Source organism: Chiroxiphia lanceolata, chromosome Z, assembly GCF_009829145.1.
Source record: "Chiroxiphia lanceolata isolate bChiLan1 chromosome Z, bChiLan1.pri, whole genome shotgun sequence".
NCBI lineage: Eukaryota > Metazoa > Chordata > Aves > Passeriformes > Pipridae > Chiroxiphia > Chiroxiphia lanceolata.
In genome coordinates, this window is record NC_045671.1 from 55723991 (window position 1) to 55749609 (window position 25619).

The 25619-nt window shown below is 41.6% G+C and overlaps 3 protein-coding genes across 6 annotated transcripts in view; 1 reads left to right on the plus strand and 2 right to left on the minus strand.

Moving 5' to 3' along the window:
• Positions 1-1484: 1484 nt before the first annotated feature.
• Positions 1485-11280, minus strand: CDO1 (cysteine dioxygenase type 1). The gene is made up of 5 exons (XM_032674583.1): positions 11017-11280; positions 8658-8735; positions 7023-7180; positions 4413-4582; positions 1485-2237 (listed from the first exon to the last, which is right to left on the minus strand). The coding sequence occupies exons 1-5, from the start codon at positions 11193-11195 to the stop codon at positions 2208-2210; spliced, it is 615 nt and encodes a 204-aa protein (XP_032530474.1). The 5' UTR covers positions 11196-11280; the 3' UTR covers positions 1485-2207.
• An 8954-nt stretch (positions 11281-20234) lies between these two features.
• ATG12 (autophagy related 12) lies at positions 20235-22966 on the minus strand. Its single transcript, XM_032676315.1, has 4 exons — positions 22769-22966; positions 22488-22624; positions 21021-21083; positions 20235-20668 (listed from the first exon to the last, which is right to left on the minus strand). The coding sequence occupies exons 1-4, from the start codon at positions 22941-22943 to the stop codon at positions 20609-20611; spliced, it is 435 nt and encodes a 144-aa protein (XP_032532206.1). The 5' UTR covers positions 22944-22966; the 3' UTR covers positions 20235-20608.
• A 58-nt stretch (positions 22967-23024) lies between these two features.
• The window catches only part of AP3S1 (adaptor related protein complex 3 subunit sigma 1), a 31160-nt gene continuing 28565 nt past the window's right edge, over positions 23025-25619 (plus strand). The window contains exons 1-2 of one of the 4 annotated variants that reach the window (XM_032676060.1): positions 23027-23299; positions 24495-24538. In XM_032676060.1, the coding sequence (XP_032531951.1) occupies positions 24521-24538 (18 nt within the window). In that variant the 5' untranslated portion in view covers positions 23027-23299; positions 24495-24520. Of the gene's footprint in view, positions 23300-24494; positions 24539-25619 lie in introns of all 4 variants that reach the window. The other 3 variants (XM_032676061.1, XM_032676062.1, XM_032676059.1) reach the window with 3 other exon arrangements.

A 25619-nucleotide genomic window follows, 5' to 3' on the forward strand; every position in this document is an offset into this window, starting at 1 on the left:
CAAATACTACTTTGCTATTACTTGTATCTCTGTTTGCAACAAATTATATGAATATATTTGAGTAAGTGAAAAAGTGATTCTATTTCTCATTATATCATTTGATATTTGTTGATTAAATTTTGCATTTGGTAGGTGTTAGCTCTATGCTTGTGCTGTTGAGAGCACTGGATACATAGCTAGTGCATAGGAAGTAGCAAAGGTGGTGGGTGTTCTGTGGACTCTGGAACCAATTAGACATTACTCTTGAGGTTTCCTGTATTTGAACACTTTATGTTGGGCAGGCTACCCCCCCATATGTTTCTGGAATGGAGGACATAAGTACTGGGTAGGTACCTTCTTCTGAAATGCTGAAATTCCTGTATTATCCTATGCAATGCATGATGCCATGTTTACTATAGCTAAACAGTGTTTGGGACAACTTGGATAGATTTTTGTTATCATTTCTGCCTGTGTTTTCTCTGCTTCACTTGCTAGGTGTGTGTGTGGCTAGCTGGAATACTAGTATCTATGGTACAGCTAGCTGCTGTCATCACTGCTGTGCTTCTTGGCTGTCTCTCTCATCTTTCCATTCCCCTAACCTGACTGAACATGTGGTCTACAAGCTATTGAGTTTTTTCTCTAATATTTCCTAGTAAGCAAAAACCTGATGAATATGCTATATTTGAAGTTAGTTAAATGAAACTGCTAATTTTCTGTGGGAAGGGTAAGGAGAACAAGAGGCAAGGGGGGCAACTAAACATAAGGCTTTTTAACTAAGGGGGTGGTAAAACACTGGAAGGGTTTGCCAAGAGAGGCTGCAGTGCCTCAGTCCTTGTAGATACTCAAGGCCCAGTTGGATGCAGTCCTGAGCAACCTGCTGTAAGAAACCCTGCATGAGCAGGGCGCTGGACTGCCAGTCTCAGCTCACCTCTGATGTTGTGGCACTCTCACAGTAAGGCATAGGTTCATCTAAAACAGTTTCACTGCTCAAATATTTCTTGAAAATTTGGCACAGCCTCCTTGGAAATGGGGTCTCATAAACTAAATATTTTCTGGGCTTGTCAATACAGAGGAAAATACGTGATTCACCTAAACCCAATACTGCTAAAATTTAAAGTGCTGTCTGAGTAACCAGCAGTCACCTATAAGACTACGAGAATTCTCTACGTGTCATATGCTATTAGCTGCATTAAACGAATGGGATGGCCTCAGTGCAGGCAGCTCTGCTGATTTTGTTTAATTAGAGTTAGCTCCTTTCAAGATGGTTCTTTCCTTCTGACTAAATCTGGAGGATAAAATTAAGCATCAGCAAACTCAGTGGCAGAACTTCCACCAACTTAATTGGAATCAGGATTCCTTGCATGGTTGAAATACTCACAGCTTTTTAAAGTATTTTCTAATAGTGTATTGCTTGGAAAAGATCTAGATGTTCATGAGGAAAGTGGGTTTTGGTAAAGTGTGATAAATATTTTAGTCACCAGGAGAAAAATGCTGAAACTCTGAAATCTGTGCACAAATCCAGTTTTATTTCAGTTTTCTTCTTCATTAACTATACAGAATACTTTGGGAACTGGACATTAGCTGAACTAAGTATGATTAGTCTTGTTAAAAGCCAAATCTCTGTGCAATCAATTTTGAAAATCGCTGTGCAGGAAGCACTTCTCTGCTTCTATTTAAAACAAGATCTGAAAAATTAAGTTGTAAAAAATAAAAATAAAATATGCACAAAACTATCAAGATGGCCTAGAGCATTAAAACATAAAAGACTTAATTAAACAAAAAGCTGCTGTTAGTTGTATCTAGTGTACATAGGTACAAGTGACTGGAAGCTTAGAAGTTTATGTAGTTACTAATTACATTGAGAGCATAAATACCCATAGATCTATTAAGAAGTGTCAGATGATGTTTAAAAATCCTATTTCTGATATTCTCAGTGTGATATCAAAAGTGCAGTTAAAAAGAGGCTAGAATTAGAAAACAAACTACCTAATTCTGACAGGAGCCTAGACAAGGCGTCTAACCTCTGAAGTAGTTTATGGCACTAGTGAGCTTAGTGTCCCATAATCGGCATTTGCTTGAGGAAACTGCAGGTGGCCTGGAAGCTTCCCTACTGTACTCTTCAATGTACAAGGTATCAAAATATATCTGGCTGTCGACCTTAGCCATGCAAGTCTTCTGTCCCTGGTTAAAGATTCAGCAGGTCTTATGCAAATGCATGCTGGTGCTTCTCAGTTGTTCTCCTGTGGCACTGCTGTTGCCTAAAAGGAAAGAGAGAGGTTGTTGTTTCAGGGAAAGAGACAGTCACCATCTATTTCACAGTCTCATCATGGACCTTTGTTTCCAGAGTAGCTCAGGACCTTAAAATACTTACAGCATTTATTTTCAGTGCTTCTTGTCAGAGTTTTGTGAAAGGGAGTATGTGCCTGACAGAATCACCCTGTCCATTGGCTGGCTCTGTGTGACCATGAGGGACAGAAGGGACTGCTGAGGAGTGCTTCCTCCTTCAGGCTGTATTCCCTCCCAGATAGTCTACTCTACTTTATTTTGACAGAATCTGCTTTAATGTACAGCTTGGAAGACAGGTTGCAAAAAGATATACTACCTCCCCCCAGCAAAATTCCTGGCAGCAGGAACTGATGTGCTGAGACATGAAAGACAAAATCAGTTGTACCTCAGTGAACTTTCCTATTGGTATTCTCATGGTTTGTTCCCGAATCGTGCAGTTACTTCCATGGACATACTATTTTTATTATTAGGCCTATATAACTTATTATGTATTTAGTGGAGAGCTAGTTAATCAAGACTTAATCATGGCCAGAAGTCACTAGGGATTTACCTTTGTGTTTTACCCGCAAAATAATTAAGACAAAGAGGAAGCAATGAATATGCTTTAGTTAGGCAGATCTTCTCACTCATAAAAGATACACATTATACATTACACATTATACAATATATACATTACATTAGTGCCCTGGTATTTTTTAATTTAAAGCTCTCTGTCTTCCTCTATCCTTTTGTGATCTGGGAAGCAGAAGAAAATTTGCTTTTCCAGTGAGCTTTCCAGAAACCAAGTCACTGAGACTAGAAGAGTTTTGTAGAATGAAGTAATTTCAGGCGGTGACATGGCCCAGCCTTGCTACCACTTTCTCCTGTACTGGAATTCCATTTACAGGAACTCATGAAAGAGACCCAATGATTAGTATTTACTTCTTTCCTGTAAGCCAGATCCAGTTTCCCACAAAAGGTACAAACAGTGCCAGAGGGTTAAGATCAGAGCAGGAAAACAGTCCAAGTTAAAACATCCAGTCTCACTTACTATCTTACATACTTCATATTCAATAAAGACTTAAAAAGAAATAAAACACTAAATCCTTGCGTTAATTTTGTTCAACATTTTTCCACAATAATTACTCTTTAAAATCTGAATTATAAATTCCAGTTTACTTTCTCAAAGACCTTTCAAACTCTGGAAGGTCAAAAATTGTGTTTCAGCTGTTTGGTAATGTGACAGGCTTCAAAGAAATAAATTACATTATACTTGTTAACTATATAAAACTTTAACTGGATCTTACTAAGGACTCACTCTAGGAAGCTCCTGAGCCCTGAATTTCTGGATTCAATGGAAGAGGAAAGTGTTCAGTATCTAACAAAACAGTCTTTGAACCTCTGTGGCTGAACATCAGGAATCAGTCCTTTCTCCATATATAAGTAGTTACATTTCCCAGTGCATAGAATAGTGCTGAAAGGAATCTTCTTAACCTCTCCCAGATGTCCTAGCTTGGTCACCCTAAAAATAACCTTAAGATTTCTTTCCTATCCAAATAAAATTTCGTGCCATTGCCCAAGAATGCAGACAAAAACCAGCTTCCTCTCCGTTTCAGAACAAGTCTTACTGTGTGAAAGCTGTGATTTTAAATAATTAAATTTATTAGAGAATTCTTTACTTTAAAGTAAGCTACCAGATTTTAAACCTCTGACTTGAAATGTGATGCTTCACCTTTGGCAGAGCAATTTAGTCAGGAAATGTTACACCTGACTAAAGCTGTCCAAAACAACATAGCTACTTCACAGTTTTCCACTGGCTAGGTTGCATTTACCATCATTTGCCTGAAGATGATTAGCTAGCAGCAAACTTCTCATTAATCCCCCTCTCTGCTCAGAACTGATCTCCTGATGACGAAGGGGAGGTAAGCTACAAAGCAGGGAACTACACACAAGAGAAGTGCAAATCGACAAATCAAGCTGTACTTGGAAACAGGTTTTATGCTGGTCCTAAATGGGGCTGCCCCAAGAAGGGCAGAGCTGCCAGACATCCTGCCTGTCCTGGGGCACTGGTGCCCTGCCCTGTGCAGGCGAGAGGGCAGCCCCTGGCACTGTCCTTGCAGGGGCTCAGAGCCCAGTTCTGGATGAATAGCATGTTATCTCATACTTACACAGACAGTCCTTTCCCCATACTGGCTGTAGAAAGTCATTGTGACTTTGTGCTTGTGTCCAGTCCTCTGATCGAAGGTGTTACAGGTGTCAAAGGGTGGGCTGTACAAGTGCAGGCTAACGGCAGTCTCTGTGTGGCTTATGTTCTCCACGCGGTGCAGGCCGATGGAGTCTACACCAGCCAGGGCATGGAACAAGAAACTGTATTAGCAGAAGATCTAAGGAGACCTTAATTGCCTGGAAAAATGCTTTCTAAACTGAAACTCATGAGCAATTAGGCATGCCCGCACTTTTATGGGTAACAAGTAACTCACTACAGGGAATTTGACTTCTGTTCTCTAGCACAGATTTCTAAATATACTGATAATTCTAAATGAGTTACCACCTTCCACAGTTCATACAATTTCTGGATTATCCATCACAGGATAAAGGCCAATAGGAGTCCCAAGAAGCTTAAGGAAGACCATACTGTCAGTAATTTTCTAGCTCTCATTTCCAAGGGACTTCCAGTTCATTTACTACCCTAGGAAAGCTGTTGGTATAGATGCTTCAGAAGCAGGAAAGTTTGTGTTTCTAAAAATTAGAACGACATTTTATGGGGAAAAAGCCTTTGTATTGCTAATCCTTACCTAAGCAAGAAGAATATCAGTCAGAGTAAGAATCAGCTGCATGCATTTGCAACATGGACTTATGGACAGGGGTATAGTTGTCTTCTACTACAGGCATCTGTTTCCTAATTAATCCTCTCAGTTTATTGGGTTGGAGAACAATCTTTAAATTTGTTTGTTCTTTTGAATAAGGTGACAAATTAGTAGTGACTGCCATACTTCCAATCATAACCGAATAGTAAGCATAATTGAAGACATAGCAAAACAAGGCACTGTATATTGTGTGGTCACTGCATTGATGGAGTAGAAATCAAGCTATTACATAGAAATGTAAGGTATGAAAAATCACATCCATGAAACAAACCATGTCCATTCTACACTGAAGTGGAGTTTTTGAGTTACTTAAAAGAGACTTTGAATTTAAGTTTATGATCCTGCTGTAAAAACAACTCAGGCTTTTGTACTTGAATTTTTTACGTAATACCTAGACCTATATTGTGCAACATAGGCATGATACCCTGAGAGTCATGAGTACACTCTGAACACTACATTTGAAAGGTAAGACCTAAGTGTTAACATACTTTATTTATAGAAGATGCAGTGTGTGTGTGGGAGGGAAGTCCTAAATCTGTGCTCATCATTGCAGAACCCAAATAAACAGAGTTTAGTGAGTTCTAACATTTAAGTTAAAAGCATGCAATAGAAACGTGAAGACATTTACTACTGATGTAGTTATGGTGATCAACACACTGTCAGTATTTTCCTTCTGCTTGTTTAACACGTTATGTTTAAACCAAAACATCTGTTATGAAACATGGCAGAGATCCAAACTGCCTCACAGAACTGAATGTCAAATTTTAAAAACAACCAAGGAAGCTTTGGATCAGATGCACTCAGTGTGCAGTTGTTTGCACTGAAAAGAACTGCATAGGTAAGAAAACCTGATGGTGTTTGAGAACCCCTGTCCCTGGAATGGGTCAAGATCCTCTCTGTGTTTCCTGCCCTATTGATTTTGTGCCACTTAACGTGGCATACCTTCAAACAGAGGGCTGCAGAACACCAGTCTTTCTTCCCCAATGCCTTACCCTGGCTAACTTCATAATCCAACACGAGGCTCCCTCCAACTGGGAAGTTCCCAAGCTCTGCCCCACCAGGTGTGTCCTCCAGTGTTTAACCCATGACAGAAAAGGCAAATGACCCACTTTGCTGGTGCTTCACCTTTGTTCTGTCAAACTCATTGCTGTTCAGCATGAAGTGCAGTGTCTTTCATAGCACCAGAATACATTACACCCAGATGGCTACTCCAGGTTGACCTCCAGAATAACACAGAGTGGTAATAGATACAGATACATGTGATGGCATGGATTTAGGAACCTAGGCAGTCTTACTGGTGGGGTCCTCATCATTCTCAACACCTGTGTAATCAGACAATTTTTTGTAGATTGAGAATTTCAATTCTGCTGACACTGCACTTCAGCACTACAGTCTTTTGTTGATTTGGACAAGAAGTAGCACTGAGAATGGGGGCCTCTGCTTGTGGCTGATCCATTTATTTCATAGACAAGTTTTACATTATTGACATAGATTTTCCATGACTGTGCAAAAGGTTTATTTCTTTGGAAAAAAAAAAAAGCAAGGTGATTAAGCTATCTAAACTTTGGTTCTCTTATTTCTTAGAAAATACTATTCAAGGTCTTTGTTTACAAGCAATTTCAGTCATTAGAAGCGTGGTGCTGAAAGGCTGCTTGGTCTAGAGGAGATATGCAGCATATTAGAGAGTCAGGCAATTACTGCAATGTCTTAAGAGTGAGTTAAAAGCACATTTTTGTTGCGGTCGTTTTACTGAATCTAAATACAGGTTTGTGCACAATCTAGAGAGTTACAATCTTAAACTGTTCAGAAAGTATTATACTGTTAAAGGCAGGAGACTAGAGAGCAGATGAACTCTTCTTTTAGGAATAGGACTCATGGTAGGTAGTTGTCAAAACAAGCTTAATAGCTTACCATTAATGTAGGCACATTGATTGTCCCTCAAAACCCGTTCAGATTTCTTAGCCATTTCACCATTCCCTTTTTTCTCAGGCCACTGAAATAGAGTCTCCTTTAGATTTCCCTGGAGGATCTTCATAAAGCAGTGTGAGTCAGTGTGATCATGGATGCTGCTATATATGTAAAAAGAATAACCAAACTCAGTGTGATAAGCTTATTTAATATCAGTACAACAAACAAGACAGATGACATAGCACACTGTACTTGGACAGAAGCCTTAGAATGAAATTCCATTGCACAGGAGTCATGCATTAAGGTATGCCTACTTAAAACTGCTGCTTTAGAAAGGTATTGAGATAAGCTTGCATACAGCAGGATTAGAAGAATAGCAGATATTGATCAAACCAAGATTTTGACACAGAGAAATACAAAGAAAGTCTAGGGGAAGGAGTAGGACAGAAAATTTCTTCAGAACACAAAAACTCTTCTGCACCAAGAAACAAAATGATGCTTCCACCATGATTCCAGGCAGAGGCTGGTATAAACTTGCAAGTATACCTGATATTTGCTCCAAAAACATGAAGAAATGAGCTAATTCTGCTTAATTTCTATGGTCTCTTTACTGCTGGGGTGCACAGGCACTGCTGAAGAAAAAAATGCGGTACTTCTCACTCTGATAGTACTAAGTACAACCAGCTACACTAACCTGTTTATTTTCCTGGCAAATCATGAAAAACCAACAGGATCTGATTTGTTTGCTTACTTGATCTGTCTTCTTGCTCTGAAGTGTGTTTTAATTACTGCATTTGGAGATTATATAGGGGCTAGATATGTAGTGTGGTTTTGGCTTTTTTTTTTTTGTCTTTAAATATTGGATTGACTGTTATAGAAGTCAATGGGATTATTACAAAGGGAGAGCTCATCACTCATCAGGGGCAAGGGAGAAGGGGGAATTTGATCCTGCTGGAATGAGTTTCGATCAAAAACTTGGTACTCGTACATTACTGTTTCTGGTAAACAAACAACGGCATTTTTTACAAATTGAGATGCCAAGAGACCAGAGCTTGCTTCAGGCACAGAACAGTTTACAAATGCCATGTTGTCATGGTCCTTCCACAGACCATGAGAAAATCTGATCCTTTTCATTTAGGAAGCAATAACAATTTGTGGTCTCAGTCTAGCTCTAGTAAATTCTCATCCAACTCAAACACAGTTTGACACAAATTACAGGCTTTACGGGAATAGCCCGGAAGGAGTAGAGGTGGTGGGCTCGGTTCCTATATCACTCTGAGTATGACGATATGGCATTCCCTAAAGAATACTGTAAATGTTCAATTGCAGCAAACAAAAAAGTGTTCCAACATCTCCTTAGGTTTTCTATTTAGAGGTAAGAATATCCAGTCAAAACACACAAATTTTGTTGTTCCCTATTTTGCTTTAGCCAACACTCCATGAAAGACCCTCCTCACACTGTGTAGGACTACACAGCCAAGTGTACAGTCTGTGTACACAACTCAGGAGGCCACATCAGCAGTATGGTCTGTTTTGAAGGAGGAGATGGGATATATGAACCTGAAGAAAGCCAAGTATGACAGTGAAAGACATGGTGGATCTATATGTTTCCTAAAACCATAGTCTTTGAATACAAACCTGCCATGCCCTTCACCCCAGCACAAGATCATCAAGTTGAACTTTCCATTTCCATTGTCCACAAGATTTCTTGTGTACCTGAAATACAAAGTGTTTGCTCTTTAATGTACTGATATGCCTATAAAAGACAAAATTATACAAATAAGTTTATGAAAGAAGGTTGTGACATATAAAAATCCCTTTTCTTCTTTTGTTCTTGAAATCCAATTTTTATTTAGAAAAAAATGAAATTGTGTTTCTAACTTTTTTTTTTGGTAAGCGTTGTTTTTCTAGGAAGGAGAAAGAAGTAAATATCTAATATTTTAGAATTATATTTCTTTTGCATTATATAGATGACTGGAGTTTGGGAACTGTGAGTCTGAGACTAGAGTGGTAGACAGGATCAAATCAAAATAGTTATTGAATGAAGTCACTTCAGCAGCTGGCTTATAATTAGAAACAGAGGACTGCAATGAAACAAGAAAAATACATAGTTACATTCTTCTGCAGCTCCTTTTCCGATATTCTTGGCTTTCCTTCTGTTACACAGCACTCTTTTGTACAAAGCCAAAAAAACCAAAGAATGAAGATGTCAGGCTTCCTGTACATGGTCCTCTCACTCTGTTCCTGAAAGTTCCCTTTCTTGTACTGTAGCATTTTTGTGTGGATAAAGCACCTGTGAGGGAACTTTTGCCAGCATCTACTTCTAAACAAAGTTTATCATAGCAAAATTTCTTTTAAAAAAATTTTATGTTTGTTCCTTTTTTCTCTCCTGCAATCCTCCCCTGACCTGCTGCTCATCTTGTTCTATTGAAAAGGTCACTGGATAAAGAACTGGGATCTTGCTCTATGCGTTACTTTACACAGTGTGGCTCTTTTGATCTGGGGCTGATGCTTCTAGCTGATATGGTACAAGTAACCCAGTGGGACCTTCAAATTTCAATTTGGCTGTAGTCATGACTATTTGCTCTTTACTTTGCCAAGTAAAGAAAATATTTATGTGGATGATGGGACACCTCAGCCTCTCCTGAAAGATGCAAGCAAGGGCACACAGGAAGTGCACTGTCAGCTGAATGCTTTCAAGTTAGCATCCCCATAAGACCACCTCTATTTAACTCACAACAAACTACTTCCAAAGCATAACATCTATGTCTGTACGCTGCCTCTCACTGCATCCACAGTCTGTGTATGTATCAGGTAGGCATATTTTTCCTATGATGTCAGAACATAAGCAGTCAATGCTAGCATTTGACTGAACTTTTCAAGTGCTGTTATTTCTGTACAGAAGATCTGGCAGGCTATAAATAAATAAATAAATAAAAGGTTATCATGCATTCTTCTAATGTTAACACACTTCATTTTCCTGATGCTTAGTTTCCTATGTTCTGTTACAAATTTCATGATTTGTCCTGAATGGAGGATGGCCAAAACGAGGTGAAAGGAGGCTAAAGAAAAGTCAAGCCACAATGATGCTTGCATAATAGCAGGGTTAAAAAGGAAAAGTTTTGGGGTGTGGGGTGTATGTTTGGCTTTTGGTTGTTGGATAGTTTTTTCTTTTTTGTTCCTTCTTTTTTTTTAAGGAAACACTCGAATAAAATGCATTTATCTTGTCGTTTAAGAGAGAGAAGTCAACAATGATAGGAATAAATCAGTTGTTAACCAAGCAGGAGCGAGTTAAAACCCTAATGTGTATTTTCCTTCCTACTGGCGAGCAGCAAAAAGTCTCGACCTGCACTACGCCGCAGAAGGACGAGACCGGAGCACGGGGGCCGGCGGCACAACCCCCTGGTAAGGCAGGACATGCAGCCACGGACACCCAACACCCGCTTTGAGCGGGTCACTGCGCCCCCTCGACACCCAACACCCGCTTTGCGCGGGTCACTGCGCCCCCTCCCCAGCATCCGCGCAACACCCGCGCCGCCGATGTGCTTCTCCTGGGCTCTTTCCTCCCCTTTATTTATGTATATATTTATTCGTCTATTTTGGTTGCTTAGGCACGCTTCTCTTTCTCCCTCGGGACATCCCCGCGGCCGGAGCGGCGCCGCGCCCCGGCGGTGTCTCGGGCAGGACCGCGGCCGGGGGCGGCCGGGGCCGGTGCAGGGTCGGGTCCCCGCTGCGGGGTCCCGGTGCCGCCGCCCGGCCGTGCCGCCGGTGCCGCCATTGGCCGCGGCCGCCCCGCCCGCTCCCCGCCCCCGTCGCCTCCCGGCTCCGGCTTGTGCCCCCCGCCCCGGGGCCTCTGCCCTTCGCCCCCTCGGAGGGGCTGTCGGCTGGGGGTGTCCGCCCTGCGTCACGGCGGTCCCCGGTGCCCGTTCGCGGCTCAGCCCCGCCGCCGGCACCGCTAGCGCGGCCGGGAGTCTCCGTGTTCCGTGCTGTTCTGTACCTGTACTGGTCGAATTTGGCGTATTTCAGCCACTCCTCGGGGTTGCTCTCGTACGACTCCATCAGCGCCTGCACCTCCTCCACGCTGACTTTGTCCTCGGCGAATATCTTGTGGAGGATGCGGACCAGCTCCTCCAGGCTCTGCGCCTTCCACGTCTCGGTCTGCACCGGCTGCTCCATCGCCGCCGGTCGCTGCCGTGCCGCCGCCAGCCGCTGCCCCTGCCCGGCCCCCGCCGCCTGCCTTTATGCGCCGGGAGGCACGGCGGGAGCCTACACCGCCCCGGCGGGCGGGCCCGTGGCCAGCGCGGCCGCCGACCCCGGCGGGCGGGGGCAGCCGGGGGCGGCTGCCCGCGGTGCTGCCCGAGCGAGGGGGGCCGGCGCCTGGCGCTCCGGTGTCCCCGGCAGGAGGAACGGGAGAAGGGGCTGTCGCTGCCGGGCGGAAAGCATCTCTCCCTCTCCCTGCCAGGCCTCTTCATCCCTTCTCGACAAGGTCTGCGGTTTACAAAGCCTGCCGCTGCCTCCATTGCTTACACCACAGGTTGATTTGAAAAATACATCTAGGAGCTCTATTGAAAAGCAAAACAAGACACACAGCTATTTGAATCACACAGAAAATTGCTGCCGGAGGTTTCTCACAGAGAGCCTGCCCGTTGAAAGCGCTGTTTCTTGAAAGCCACTCTGGAATCACATTTAGAGCTGCCGTGACCACTAGCAGTCAGAGTGACATCTAGAAACAGGCCATGCTAAGACAACAGACGGTCCTTGCACTCCTCACTTTGTCAGACCTATATACTGGCAGCAGAACAAGCAGATGCCATGCCAGCCATCTTCCTTTCCACTTAATAGAATGTTAATTAGTCACGAATTCGGGCAACAGAATTAACTATACACCATAGAACTGTGTTTTAAGAAAATCCATCTTTTCTTTCTATTAAAAAAAAAAGAAATAAAAAATAGTTCAGCTCTTTAGGTCTGCCTGATGATAGTGGAGCTGGAAGTAAGCAGATTGGTGGTGTGAGCTGCTGTAGCTCTGAGGCTTAAAGGTTATCACAACACCGGCAGCTCATGATTTCCCTTAGAGTTACACTGAAGGATTTCTAGTGTGCCTGTTTTCCCTCCTCTTTCCCTGACCTGTACGTGAAGTAGGTGTGACAAAAAGAAGGACCATTAATAGAGTAGATATAACGTGAGAGGCTGGATGAATTTCTGGCTTCACTGCAGTCAGGAATACTTTTCCAGTTTTAAATGGGGCTGGGATCTAGCACACTGAATATGACTGAAAGTACTGAATAGGTCCACTGTCAGCCATCACTCCAGAACCTCTCCTGGCACACAGAAATCAGACCCCATCTTATAGGGGTATGTGTGTGTGAGAGAGAGAAAGACAACTGTGATGATTTCAAGCAGATTTTTAAAGGTCTGAGAGAACCTAAGATTACCCAAAATCTCTGAAAAGCAACCAAGATACCCTGGCATTGATCTCAGCAGCTAATGTGTGGTTAAAGGAGAAAACATCCAGTCTTCCTGGGACAAATGCATGTAATGAAGAAATGCATCACCTCCCTTGGTAACTTGTTCAAAGCCACAGTTAAGAATGAGTCCTTTATTTCTTAGTGAAATTTGTCTCAGGTCTAATTTAGCTAGTGGTTGGTGGTGTCAAGACATTGTATTGGCAAGTAGCACCCTTTTTCAGTACTTGCCTGAGTAGTGCCATACAGCACCATTAGAACTGCTTTTTTTGCCAAGAGTTAGAACTAGTGTGAAACATCCTGTATCATTTATTTCAAAGGCAGAATTCATATTATTTTGGTGGTTGTCAGAAGCACCACTAAAAAGGAATAAAATGTCTTACAAGAGTAAGTTGTTGTAAGGATCACCAAAATGGGTTCTGAAATGAACCGTGAGGTATGTTTTCAAATTATTTTTTTTATTCTGATGTAAATTATTTTTCAGGAGTTATAATATATCCCTGCTTATGTGCTTGGTGCTATTTCCCTGGTACATAGACCCAGGGGGAAAAAGAGAATTATGCCTCTGCTGTTAATCCCTGAAGTACTTCAATTCCTTTGCCACAACATTGATAAGATCATTAGTGATGCTGTCAAATACCACTCGTAAAAGCAAAAGGACGTTTTATATCTTCTGCTGTTACAACTAAGGGAGCAGGCTAGATCTGCTTATTGCAGTTTCAAACTGCTGCTGTTTATTACAGCTCATCTATACTTCTGTACTATTTGTTAAAGTTTTTTCCTTGATTATCAAAACATCAAATTTCTTTAGTAGTAACAGAAGCTGTTATTTGCTCCTATTCAGAAGTGTTTAGATTTTCATTTTGAATCATTCAACATTACTTGTTGATCCTCAAAACTTCTATAGGAGTTGATTACTTGACTGCATGAACACCAAAAGGAATAATATTCATGTCTCTCCAGCTTTTGTTTTTGCTAATAACCTATTGACAGAAGGATCTGAGCACATACAGCAGTCACTGAAAATTTAAAATAAGAAGAGAGCATTGTAATCCACACAGCATGGAACTTGTTTTCACATTATAAAGGAGTTTGCAGGACTTTATGCACTTTTATTGCTGGAAATCATATACTGTTAGCCCTGTAGAAATTAACTATTGCAGGTATTTCTTAACTGTCCTATTAAAACCTTGTCTTGGAAAATGGGAGTTTGGACTTTAACTACAAAACCTTTGCTTCATGTACAAATATACAGGTGTAAGCAGATCTAGCAATCATTGGGCATGACATCTAACCTCAAGACAGACTTCCCAGGTGAAGCACCCAAACACATACTGGCACATCATCTCCTATTGGAGAGGAGAAAAAATAGTTTTTTCTCATACTTTATTGAGGAAAATCTTCAATTAAGATTGATGGAATTAACGAACCCTAGCATTAAAAACTTTGCACCATGTATTGGGCCCAAACATGTAGCTTGTGACTGAAGACTTTATTATACATCTTGTAATTCCAAACAGAAGTTGTGGGCTGGTTGAAGGTGGGATCCAAAGTCTCTGAATGACCAGACTCTTGCGGCAAGCAACTATGCTGTGTCTCTTTGGTCTGTTAGCTGGCCAGATAAAAGCACTTCAATCCAATAATGAGTATTTAAGTCTCCTCCTCCAGATAGAGTGGCTTTTACCCTTTTACTAAATCATTCCTTTATTTAGTCTCCATTCACCTAAGTTTTTTTATGATTGTAGGGACGGTTTTTTAAAGAGAAAATCTGGATCAGCCGCTGTAGTGCAAGGTTTGGGGCCACAAGACTCCACGTAGTCATGATTCAATGTAGCAGTGCAGCTGTTCCTCAGTCATATAACCTGGAAAGTGAGACTGATCCCTCAGCACTTTACAGATCTTGCATGAGAAGCTGCTGCACGCACAGCAATTCTCAAGAAAAGCTTGAGAACAAACTGTATCAAATAGCATGCAGCGAAACATCATCAGACTAAAAACATGCAGTAATCCATGACTGAAATGAGGACACCACATACAAACTCATGCCATACACTGAAAATATCTACAACTACTAAATGGCATGTGCACTGCTAAAGTAAACAAATAAAAAACAACAAACCAAACAATGCAGTGAAGAGCTGTAAAGTATTAAACCACACAGCACAGAAAGGACTCTTGGAATAAATCAGTTTGATTCACTTTTGGTGGGACATTAGTGCACCATGCACAGCTATAAATAAAATATAAAATCTTGACATTTCTCTCCATGAGAAAAAACACTTGAAAATAAGTTACTGTTTCTTTCAATTTGTGATATTTATATGAGAAATTTAAAGTGCTGGCTAGTCTTCACTGCATTGGCAGTATTTATCATATAGTTCTGTTTGGAGCCCTTTTTTCCTTGGAGGTTTCCTGTTTCAGAGTGGAAGGGCTCTTCAACACGTTTTAGTTCCCAAGGGTTGCTAGGGTTATTAGTTCTGTTACCAAACTGAGTTTGAGGGAAAGACATTTTTGTCTGCTTTCATGTCATATACTTGCAATGGATTTTTGCAATTGGAATATGTAACTATGTGGCAGTAAATCTGCATTATATGGGAAACCTGTTGTTAAAACATGTCTTAAAATGGCTTTTGGTGGTCTCTTTGCAAACACATGCTTCTTTTTCCCAACACCCCCCACGACAAGTGTTATCCCATGCAAGAATGTCCTGAGAAGATATCCTGAGGTGTTCTCATTGGCCCCTTTTAACCCCTTCCTATTGGTTGTTAACCCCTTCCTGCAACCTGTAATTGGTTACTCTGTGAATCCTCCTAAGCTATAAATGTAACACCCCCAACAACAAACTCTCTCTTGCCTCCTCTCCACGCCCGGTGTGCTGTCTCTGTGCCGGCCATGGAACCACTTGGGTGGGGAGAGAAGGGGAGGGCACCTCTCCCCTCCAGGCTCAGGACCTGAAGAAATCCCTGATGCTGGAGTTCCCTTTCCCTATCCTTCAAGACGTCGGAATGGTTCCTCAGATGGAAATGGAACTAGAACTGGGCCGCCCCACACCATGGGGAGAAAGGGATCCAGATAACTCCGACCTCCATTTTTTTAAGATTAGGCCCTCAATGGAATTATATTTTAACACTGTATTGTCTCAAGTCTAATTGATATACAGACATATATAAATAATTTGCATGTGGAATTATTCCATGGGATGATACAAAGCAAGGTCGCTAAGACTCTTGTACTTTTTTTTTTTAATTTTATTAAATAATGTTCATCATCCACTTTTAATAAAGAAAAGTATGAGTGAATTGAGATGTACAGGCAGTACTTCATCACCACCTATAATCTGCATCCTTAAAAAACCCATTGCTGAATGTAGCTATTGGTAGCCATTTAGAGACAATTGCATGGAAGAAAACTGGAGAACCATTCAAAAAAAGTTCCTAGATTGCTCTTGAAGTTTTAAGAGTGACAATTGTTTTTCTTCCCAAAGTTTAATTTTTCTCAATGTGTATAGCAGGGATCAAATCCCATCTGAAATCAGCACTGTGTACCTAGCAACAAGTACCCCAAGGATTGATCCCTGGCACAGAGGCCAGCTTGCAAAGGACAGTTCACATCCACATTATTTACCTTTTAAGCTCCACAGCAGGCTGATCACGTCCAAAGTGCCCACCAGAAGTGGTACCTTGCCAACTCTTGAATTGCGCACAGGCCAAAATCTGTGCCAGCAACTGTTCTAACATCTAACTGTACAGATGACTGAGTCACAGTGCCCCAGAAAATCTGGCACTACCAAGTCTAGTGACACGGATGTAGTGTGACAGGCTTGACATTAAGCCTTTAACATACTTATTTTGGTCTCTCCTTAGTCAATAGCTGATTCATTCAACCTTTCTTAACCTTCCATTTTAGGATGAAACAATCTCTAAATGAGTTTTTGTCTCCAGATATTTTAGCTTCAAAAGACTTCTGACTAAAATACAGTGAGATGCACCTGACATCTCATGGCATTACACCTATTGAAGCAAGAGCAAAGCAGGGACAAGAAAAATATGTAAATTTTTACAATGTTTAGCCTTGGAACATTAAGTATGGTGCTAGCAAAGCTGAAGCATGGTCTCTGCAAATAAGAAACACATTTTACATGTTTTCTTGTCAACTGTTTTTCTTCTCTTGATGATCCAATACAAAACTAGGCTGAAAACACTTATCTTTTAATGCATATTGCATTTTATACAAGCTTGTAATAGTCATAATGATCATGAAAACCCCAGAGTTCAAGGCATTTTTGCACCTTTTTTTTTCTCCCATCACCAGGATGAAAATGTAGTATGATAATGCCTTGAAAAATCTTTGTACAACATCCCTGAAGAGTAACTCTGACTTCAGGGTGGTCAAGAACAACATAAGCCAAAAACTTGTGCAAAAAATGGCAGAATTTGATCTGCAAAATGAGCATGAACAGCAAGAATGGGTTAATGGAAACAGCTTTGGAATTGAGAAGGAGTTTGAAGAATGGATGTGTGAATTTCCAACCCACAACCTTGAATTTACTGTAGATCAGTACATTCAAGATTATGTTGTGGGGATAATTAACACAGACATATCCTCTGATAAAGTCTTAGCATTAGTTTTTGGAGACTTGAAAGATGACATTTGCTCAGTATGTACATAGGTGACATATGTATTTTATCATTTCATTCCTGAGGTAACTTTAGTTTCATCTGGCTCCTTCACATTTTCCATGTGCTTTTTAGTTCAAGCTAAAAATTACAATTTTACAGTTAATGCTAGTCTCTAAACCATTACAATAGTACACATGAATAATGCCTCCCAGTTTAAAGGGTTTGAACCTAGTGATTATTAACTTGAAACAGGATAACTGAATTTTGCATAACACTATTAATTAGTATCAGGATGTTGTGAAGTCTTTGCTACAAACAGTATAAAAATTTTCTTCTACAATACTTTATTTACTTCTCAGTCTTTAAAAATTAATCTATTTACTGAATAATCCCAATTTGCCCTTTCTGTTAATTCAATTACAGAAAATCAAGTGAATTAATTACAAATATTGGCAGTTCAGTGCTGTAGCATCTTTGGGTGGAACACAATCCTGAGTAAATCTACACTTTTTTTTGTCTTGTACAACTCTCACAGACTTGTTCGAGAGTCAGCCCTTACTTTCCTGTCCTTTTTCTCCCACTCTAACAATTGAGATCACTTAAAGGATAGTCACCACTTTTGCTCATACTAGATACAGTTCATGTTCTACTTTAGATTTTCATGTTTCCAATTTACTGGAAATACTGTTTTTAAAGATATAAGAATTTCAGGATCATCTGTGATTTTAGATGCTATAATGTCACTTTTTAAAAGGTGAGATTTACCATATATTTTGCAACTGTTGTCTTTTGCAAATTCTACAAGCAACTTACTGGGAATCACTTATTTGTTCACTCGAGACATTATCTACTTGACATATTTGCAGTCTATTCTGTTATTTAAAATTATGAACAAGGAAAAGTTTCTGCCACTTAAAACAGTCACACCTCAAGTCCAGGCAGAGTGAGCCCACGGTCCTTAAAGAGCTACCAGAGATAAGCAAGCACTGACTACCTCCCCAGTGAAAGAAGGTACAAAACTACACAGAAAAGTGGCAAAAAGCAGGCTCTGTAAAGAAGGTACAGAAGTTAGATGGGAGAAATTAGTAGAAGTGAAACTGGCAGTCATTAGAAGGAACAGAATAAAGGCAGCCACTTAAGAGCATAGAGGAAACAGAAAGGAAGAGCTGGATTAGACACTGTATACTGGTAAACTAGGGGCAAAGAAATAATTAGTTGGGATTGGAGAAAAATTAAGAGCAGGAAAAATGCTGGAGCAAACAGTAATAAATAAGTATTACTTGAGGAACAAGACAAATCTTAAATAAATGAATAATTCAAATCTTCATGAGTAAGTTATTCAGGTCCAAAAATGCATGTGGTGAACAAAAGAAATCCAAACCATTACTGTGGCTTTCACATTACTGGACTATGACATTTCAAGGAATTCTGGTAAATGATTTTTTTTTTATTCAACTTCAGAGAATAAAAATTATCTATAGATTCAACATAAATCACAATGTTCTACCTTTAGCTGGCATGATACAATGACATACAGTTCTTCCTCAAGATCTTACTGTGTTTTTATTATTTTAAAACCAAACCAAAACACAACCTCCCTAGATACACACAAACCAACCAACCAAATACACACACACAAACCAACCTTGTTGCATCACTTCTGAAGAGTACATTTGCAGTTTATCAGTAGTTTCATTTGTTAAGATCAAGTGAGGTGAAAGGTACCAATAGAACATTCTTCAAAGAGAACCAGACTAGTAGCTCATCTTAGGTAAACATATGGTCACATGGGAGAACAGACTACTTATATTTGTAAGGACAGCAAGTGGACATGCTACGAAAAAGATTGAAACAAAAAAATCTAGGAAAAACGATGCAAATACCTTTGTCCTTGTGTACCCCCTAGTGGCTGGCAAGGTTGTGCTGGCCTTACAGTACCTGAGCAGGCAATTTCCTCCACAAGGCAGAATCAGAGTGCTTACCTCTGCAATAATTCTCTTAAATAGATGGAGATTCATGAGATCCAGGTTATGAGCAAGCAAAAGTATGGATTATTTGAAGTTTTAAGTTTACAGCCAGTTCTGCCTTGTTAGCTTAACCCAGTGAATCCAGGTTTTTCACTTAAAGCATGGCAAAATATATTGAGCTATTCACACAGCAAGGATTCAGGGCATGTGTCTGTGTAACTGTGGCACACATGGCATGCTGCACGCAAACTGCAGCACCATCGGGATGGTAAGCTGAGTATTAGTTCTCCCCAAGCCCTCTGAGGATGGAAAAAATCCAATACGCAGGTTGCAGAGCCACATAAGAGCCAGTTATGTATGAAATAGCAGTGAACAGTTCAAGACTACTGTAAAAACAGCCTTTAAACTGGAACAGGCTGTTTTGTCTGTATGTGCTGCAGAACCGCATTACGTCAGGGACCAAAACTCATCCACCATAAGAACATTATGCAAGAAAACAACTAACATTTAATTTAGTTCAGCTTAAACAAACATTAAAGACTGTAATACAGACATTTAAAATAAACCCACAAAACCATCATCTCTTATACCCAAACTCTCCAACAAACAAAAGCAAAGGTCAGTACCCTAGTCAAGGTACCAAGACCTCTCCATGATGAAACAAATCCCAAACCACCCCTCATTGTCATGACTTAGCAAAAGGATGTAAAGTGCATTCTGTTTTGTTGGTGGACCATGCATCTGGTGAAACACGAAAATTACACTAACCAAAATGAGAATATATAGAGTAGGTTTTTAGCACCTTATGTCTATTTGTCCATGAACTGAAGATGCAATAGCTAGTTGCATCATTTAACTAAAGATGCAACTCATTAAACAGTATCAGAAGAAACACCTTGACAGCTGCTGAAGCATTCAGGCTTCAATAAATCACTACACAATTAGTGTGGGAGGAAAGTATTTTGAGGCCTATTCTTATCCTGTGCCACGTAAATAAGGTGCTGACACTACCAACAGTATGAAGGCACAGAGTGAAGTAGTTAGACGGTATACCAATAGCTACACGTCATGAGAAAAAAAAATCAAAATACTGTCTTGAAATGACATGAGATAATGCATATTCAGAACGCACAAAACAGACACACATGTCAGAAGCAAACTGAATCCCAGGCCATATGTACAACAGACATCACTTTTAATAAAAAAGGTACTTTCATCTTCAGTACAGTATACAGACAGAGGCATCCAGCCAGTCCTCCAGGCAACTGAAATAGCTTCCCTTCAGCAATTAAGAAGTCAGCAGCAAGAGAGCTGGCTCTACTCTACAGACTGCAGGTGTTTTTTCTGCACCTCAGATGCACATCAGAAAGAAGCCACATGATCAGACAGCCTAGGCAGCTCTTTGCTTATTCACCTGCATCATACAGGCATAGGCAGAAACACAAAAATCCTTCTCGCCATGTGTTTACAGATTGAGTTTAAGACAGTCCTTTTTCCATTTTTGAAGAGAACACCTGAACAACTCTATTGCCTGTTGTTCATCCCCATGCCTGAGTTTTGCAATAATGCAGTACTAGCTTGCCATCACTTCCAAAACACTGCAAGAAAACACAAAAACATGAGCTGTTACATTTATTCATGGGCTAGCATATACATGAAGCAAAACCCCTCCCATCAGGTAAAACATGTCATGGAATATTGTTACTGGTAAGAAAGCTCTCCATCATAACAGTAGGCATGACAACATACTGCATGTGAAAGAATGCATTTCCAGAGGCGGTGTGAAGCCACATCTCTTTAGATTGCATTCATACAGATCTGTGAATATCAGCTACACTACATTAAATGCAAACTATTACTGCTAAGGGCAGTAACAGATTTCAAGTGCCAGAATTATACAGACAAATCCTGCTAAACACATTTGGAAAGGTTATTTAAGATGAAAGTCACCTCATAGAGGGTCCCAACTTCTTGGTCTGGAGATGGAGCAAAAGACTGGTTTACATATATGAACTGCAACAAAACAAAAGAGAAGAGATGGAGATCTCACATACATCTCATAGGGAATGCAGAAGAAACATTCTGTATTCTTTTACAACCTTTACAGCACACACCTGAACACTACCAATTAGTATCTTCACTTCAGCGTGGAGGGGCGACGTGACTTCCAGGAGTCACCTCTGTCTGGCCAACCAGACCAAGTCAAAGTAAGCATGCTGACTTCCTTTTCCTGCAAGTTGACCCATTAGCCTCCCATACAGAAGCACAAAGTGAACTCACTGGCTTAGTTCTTACTCCTATTTCAAGCATCCAAACCATTCACACTACTCCAGATTTGCTCAATTAGAATTATTTTATTCTTTTTTCAGGTCATCCTTCTCACTTCCTACTCCAAATGCATTTACACATACAGTAGTGACTCCACAGTGTCAGAAAGGTCCTCTGCAGTGCAAGGTAGCAACAGGGAGTGAGGCCTCATGTGCTATTCCCAAATAACCGCTATAAAATTCCTATGGCTTTGCTCCTGAAACCACACAGGAAGGCTATGTACTCCTTTTTTTTTTCCCCTGAGAAATGAGATCACAGTTACTGAATCAAATTGTTGAGAATATCCATGAACAGTTAATTCCTGAACTATCACTTTTCTCTGAGATACTAAGCCCTGGGAAAGGGAAACCCAGCAAGATTTCCAGGTGAAAGAGAAGGTTAGTGAAATCCTTTATGGCTATATACTTAAATAAGACTCTGCAGACTAAGAACAGAATGATTTCATTTACACTTTAGTTGGCTACTTTAATGAATCTAGCTTTAACTTCATGTCTTAAATTAAAACTTTGAAGTTTATAGATGTTAAGAGTAAAACAACAAAAGCTGTGCAATTGTATTTCCAGCTCTTCCAACATTATCACAAGGTCACTTGGGCATGTGAAGGGTTCCACAGGAGGCAACCCATAAATAATACTGGCAGTCTGCTGCCCAACTGTGAGCACTTCCCAGCTACCCATTTGAAAAGACAAATCATCCTAAGACAGTAACTAAACTGTTTGAGATGTAAGTTCTGAAGGAAACATACATTCATATTCAGAAGGTCAATCCCAAACACTTTGGACTTCTTCCCAAATACCACATCCGTGTACCCAACTTCCACAGGTGCAGTGTGCACAGAAATGTTTCCCTGAGACGCAGCGCTGCCCAGCGGCCACACAGCTCTGCCCGGCAGTATCACACATGGAGAAATGGAGATAAAAGCCCAGAAGTCAGAGCTGAGCACACCCAGGTTGCACTGCCACAGCTCCCCTCAATGCTACACTTGGGACAGTTCTCCTGGTATGCCTCCTAAAAGCTTCCTGCTGCAGCCTGGAATTCCAACAGTGTCCCTGCAAGGTATGACAGCTCCCGTCCGGCGCCCGCCCGTACCAGTTGCTCGGAGGCCATCAGCTTGAGGAACTTCTTGATGAAGTCCACGAGGCCCTGGATGGTGCGGGTCCGCTCCACCGCCCACTTCTTGGTCTTCATGATGGGGGTGTCGCCCACGGCCTTCAGCAGCACGTCAACTGCGGGGAAGGGACGTCAGACCAGGGCCCGCCCCCGACACCGCCCATTGGCCCGCTCCGCCCGCCCCCCGCCGCCTATTGGCTGGCGCGACCGCTCGTCACCGCGTGCGCCCGCCCCGCCGGCAGCCCCCCCCGCCCCATTACTTTTCTTCTTCGCGTCGCCCGCGGGCTCCTCGGTGCCCGGCGACCCGGCCGCGGGCGGCCCCGGCTCGGCGGCCCCCGCCGCCGCTCCGGCCTCCGCGGCCTCCTCCCCGCCGTCGCTGCGGCCGCCGCTCTGCGGCGCGGCGGGCTGCGGCTGCTGCTCCTCCGCTTCCGCCATGATGGGGCCGCAGCTCCGCCTCCGCGGGCGGCGGGAAGTGACGACACGGCACCGCCTTTCCCGTCACGTGGGCACGCCGGGCGCGTCACGTGCGGCGCGAGCCGTCCCGCCGGCAGCGGCCGCGCCCCGCCCGGCACGTGGTGTGCGCGCGCGACCCCCCCCCGGAGACGTGGAGAGAGGAAGAGGAAGGAGGAGGAAAAAAAGAAGGAAGGAGAGGAGGAGGAGGAATAGGAAGGGAGGGGGACACAGCACCGCGCAGCAGGCCCGGCCCCCGCCGCCGCCCCACCATGATCAAAGCCATCCTCATCTTCAACAACCACGGCAAGCCGCGGCTCTCCAAGTTCTACCAGCGCTATGTACGGGCAGGGCCGGGCAGGGCCGGGCGGGGCGGGCGGGGATCGCACACCGGGACACCTGGGCCGGCCCGGCCCTGCCGGCTGCGCTGGGCCCGGGGCAGCGCCAGGGGGAAGTGGAGGTGCTGAGACCGGTTGGACGAGGCTTCGAGGAAAGCTGTTCCCCTAGCCTGTGGTGTTCCCACTGGGAATTGCCCTTCAGTAGCTCTAAAGGTGAAGGGAGGGAGTTTAGTCCGGCAGCAGACCTGGCTCTGAGCTGCTGTTCTAAACGCGGCTGTGTTTTCAGCCTGATGTGCTGTAGGACTGTGCTGTTGCAGAGGGCTCAGAACCTCTGAGATGAGTTTATTGGGACTCACAGGTTCAGGAGGCAGAACCTTTTCCTTTGGAAACACTCAGTGTGCTGTAATAATACAGTTGAAAATGTGATAAAATAGAAAATAATATTCTTCTGCGTGGGAGAAAGTAAGTAGCAGAGCAGCTCTGCAAATGCAGCACAAAGCACTTGATCTGAATAAAAAGAAAGTGCAGCCTCAGGGAACTGAGAAACAGTGTGGAAACTGTTGATTTTGTTCAAGGAAAAGAGATTTAGTTCAAGGAGAAGAGATTTTAAGGTAGTGTTTTGAGCATTCTGTATTTCCCCACAAATAGGCTAAAATCTGTGTGGTCTGACCTTGATCATTGAAACGCAAGAGAACAATTGGTGCTTCTAAGAGTTATATAAGCAAATTATTATTTTTCAGTAGTGCAATTACTTACTTGGATTTGTGGCCACTTTCTTGCAATGCTGGCTATTACAGAAGTCACAGTTTTTTGAAACAGATGGATCTTACTTCTGCACCTCAGAGCAGAAATGATGACTGTCACAGTTCAGTTTACACAGGCTTTGAATTGAAGGAGAGGAACTGATACAGGTCATTCCTATTAATGACTGATTTTGATCCCTTCTTCTTAGCCAATATTGGGAAATTTTAATAGAGCTTTGTGAACTTATTTTCTTTTTTCTGAGTTGCCAAGTAGATGTCTTTAGTTTTCCATTTCTAATTTAAAAATTAGAACGGAATATTCTCACCTGCACATAAAGATAAGCATTCTCTTGTGGTCCCTGCTCTGTTCTTGATAATTTCAATTGCAGAGCTACAGTAACTTAATAAGTTTCTTTTTTTTCCCCTTTTCTTTCTTCTTCCCCCCCCCCCACCAATGTGCAACTAACAATTAAATTCACAGATGAAAGACTTTGGAAAGGTAAACTTGTATTAATATGTAAATTATTTCCATTCTCATTTTCATTCAAATGCAATTGCCTCTTTCTGTCTTCTGTTACTGTTGTGTACTTAGGAGTCCAGGAAGGGAGAAGAAGCAGGGAAGAGAGGAATAAATGGCCAGAGGGTACTAGATTTTTCTTGTAAAACCATTCTGCTCTATTCCTTTCATAAATGGGCTTTGAACAAATTCTCAGTGCTTAGAGTAGGGTAACATGTCTGTATAAACAGAACGCTTTGAAATTTTGAAAATGTGAATAGCAAATGAAATTAAGAAATTATGGGATTAAGTGATTTCCCTAAAGCTTTGTGGTGCACAGAAACAGGTACAATTGTCTTGTTTATATTTTTGTGTGCAATTTCAATAAGACGTTTATTTATGGCTCTTTTAAACTTGTGCATTCTTCAGTGTTAATTGAACAAGTATTGGAGGCAAATCTCAACTTTTTTACGACAAGTGGAAATGTCTCCTGCTTTCTAGACAGATTTATTTGGTCAGATCTATGAAAGAAGTATTTGTTTGCTTTATGATACCAAAACTTATAAAATGTGTCTAACCCTTTTACCTGATATGTATGAGAATGGAAACTGCATGATATTAAGTTAGTAATATTTTGCAGTTAGGTAGCAAAATAATAATTTAGGGCAGTTAAGTAGGAAGATACGTGTACCATCATTTTATCTTTCAAAATATAAACCTGTGGCTGTAATATCAGAGTTAAAGATAACTTTCTGAAGAGTCAGAAGAACTCAGAAGTGATGTTTCTGATTTGTTAAGAGTTAAGTTCATGGCTTAGGAGAACCTGTTGCTCATGATACCCTTGTATTTTAAGCTATTTCAGAAAGAGTTATGTATTGTGGAATTTTTCACTTCCCCATGCCCTTCAGGCTTTGGAAACTTTGTTTTCCTCTCTGTTTATGGGCTAAAGTAGTTTCAAAGCATGTCTGTAGCTGCTTAGACTGAGATACAAAAAATTCAGAATACTTGAGAAGGCTTCCAGTTTACTTGAAGAAACTACTTTTCGATGAACTTTTTAAGGAAGTTTCTTAAAACCAATCACTTT

What these genes read in the sequence shown, in the direction of transcription:
- CDO1 (XM_032674583.1), bottom strand. Translation starts at nt 11,195, where the DNA reads ATGGAGCAGCCGGTGCAGACCGAGACGTGGAAGGCGCAGAGCCTGGAG. An exon ending in GCCAAATTCGACCAGTACAG is followed by an intron (nt 8,736 to 11,016) that starts GTACAGAACAGC and finishes TTTGTATTTCAG; the next exon opens with GTACACAAGAAATCTTGTGG. An exon ending in TGGGGTGAAGGGCATGGCAG is followed by an intron (nt 7,181 to 8,657) that starts GTTTGTATTCAA and finishes TTACATATATAG; the next exon opens with CAGCATCCATGATCACACTG.
- ATG12 (XM_032676315.1), bottom strand. Translation starts at nt 22,943, where the DNA reads ATGGCGGAAGCGGAGGAGCAGCAGCCGCAGCCCGCCGCGCCGCAGAGC. An exon ending in GGGCGACGCGAAGAAGAAAA is followed by an intron (nt 22,625 to 22,768) that starts GTAATGGGGCGG and finishes CCTTCCCCGCAG; the next exon opens with TTGACGTGCTGCTGAAGGCC. An exon ending in TGATGGCCTCCGAGCAACTG is followed by an intron (nt 21,084 to 22,487) that starts GTACGGGCGGGC and finishes GTTTTGTTGCAG; the next exon opens with TTCATATATGTAAACCAGTC.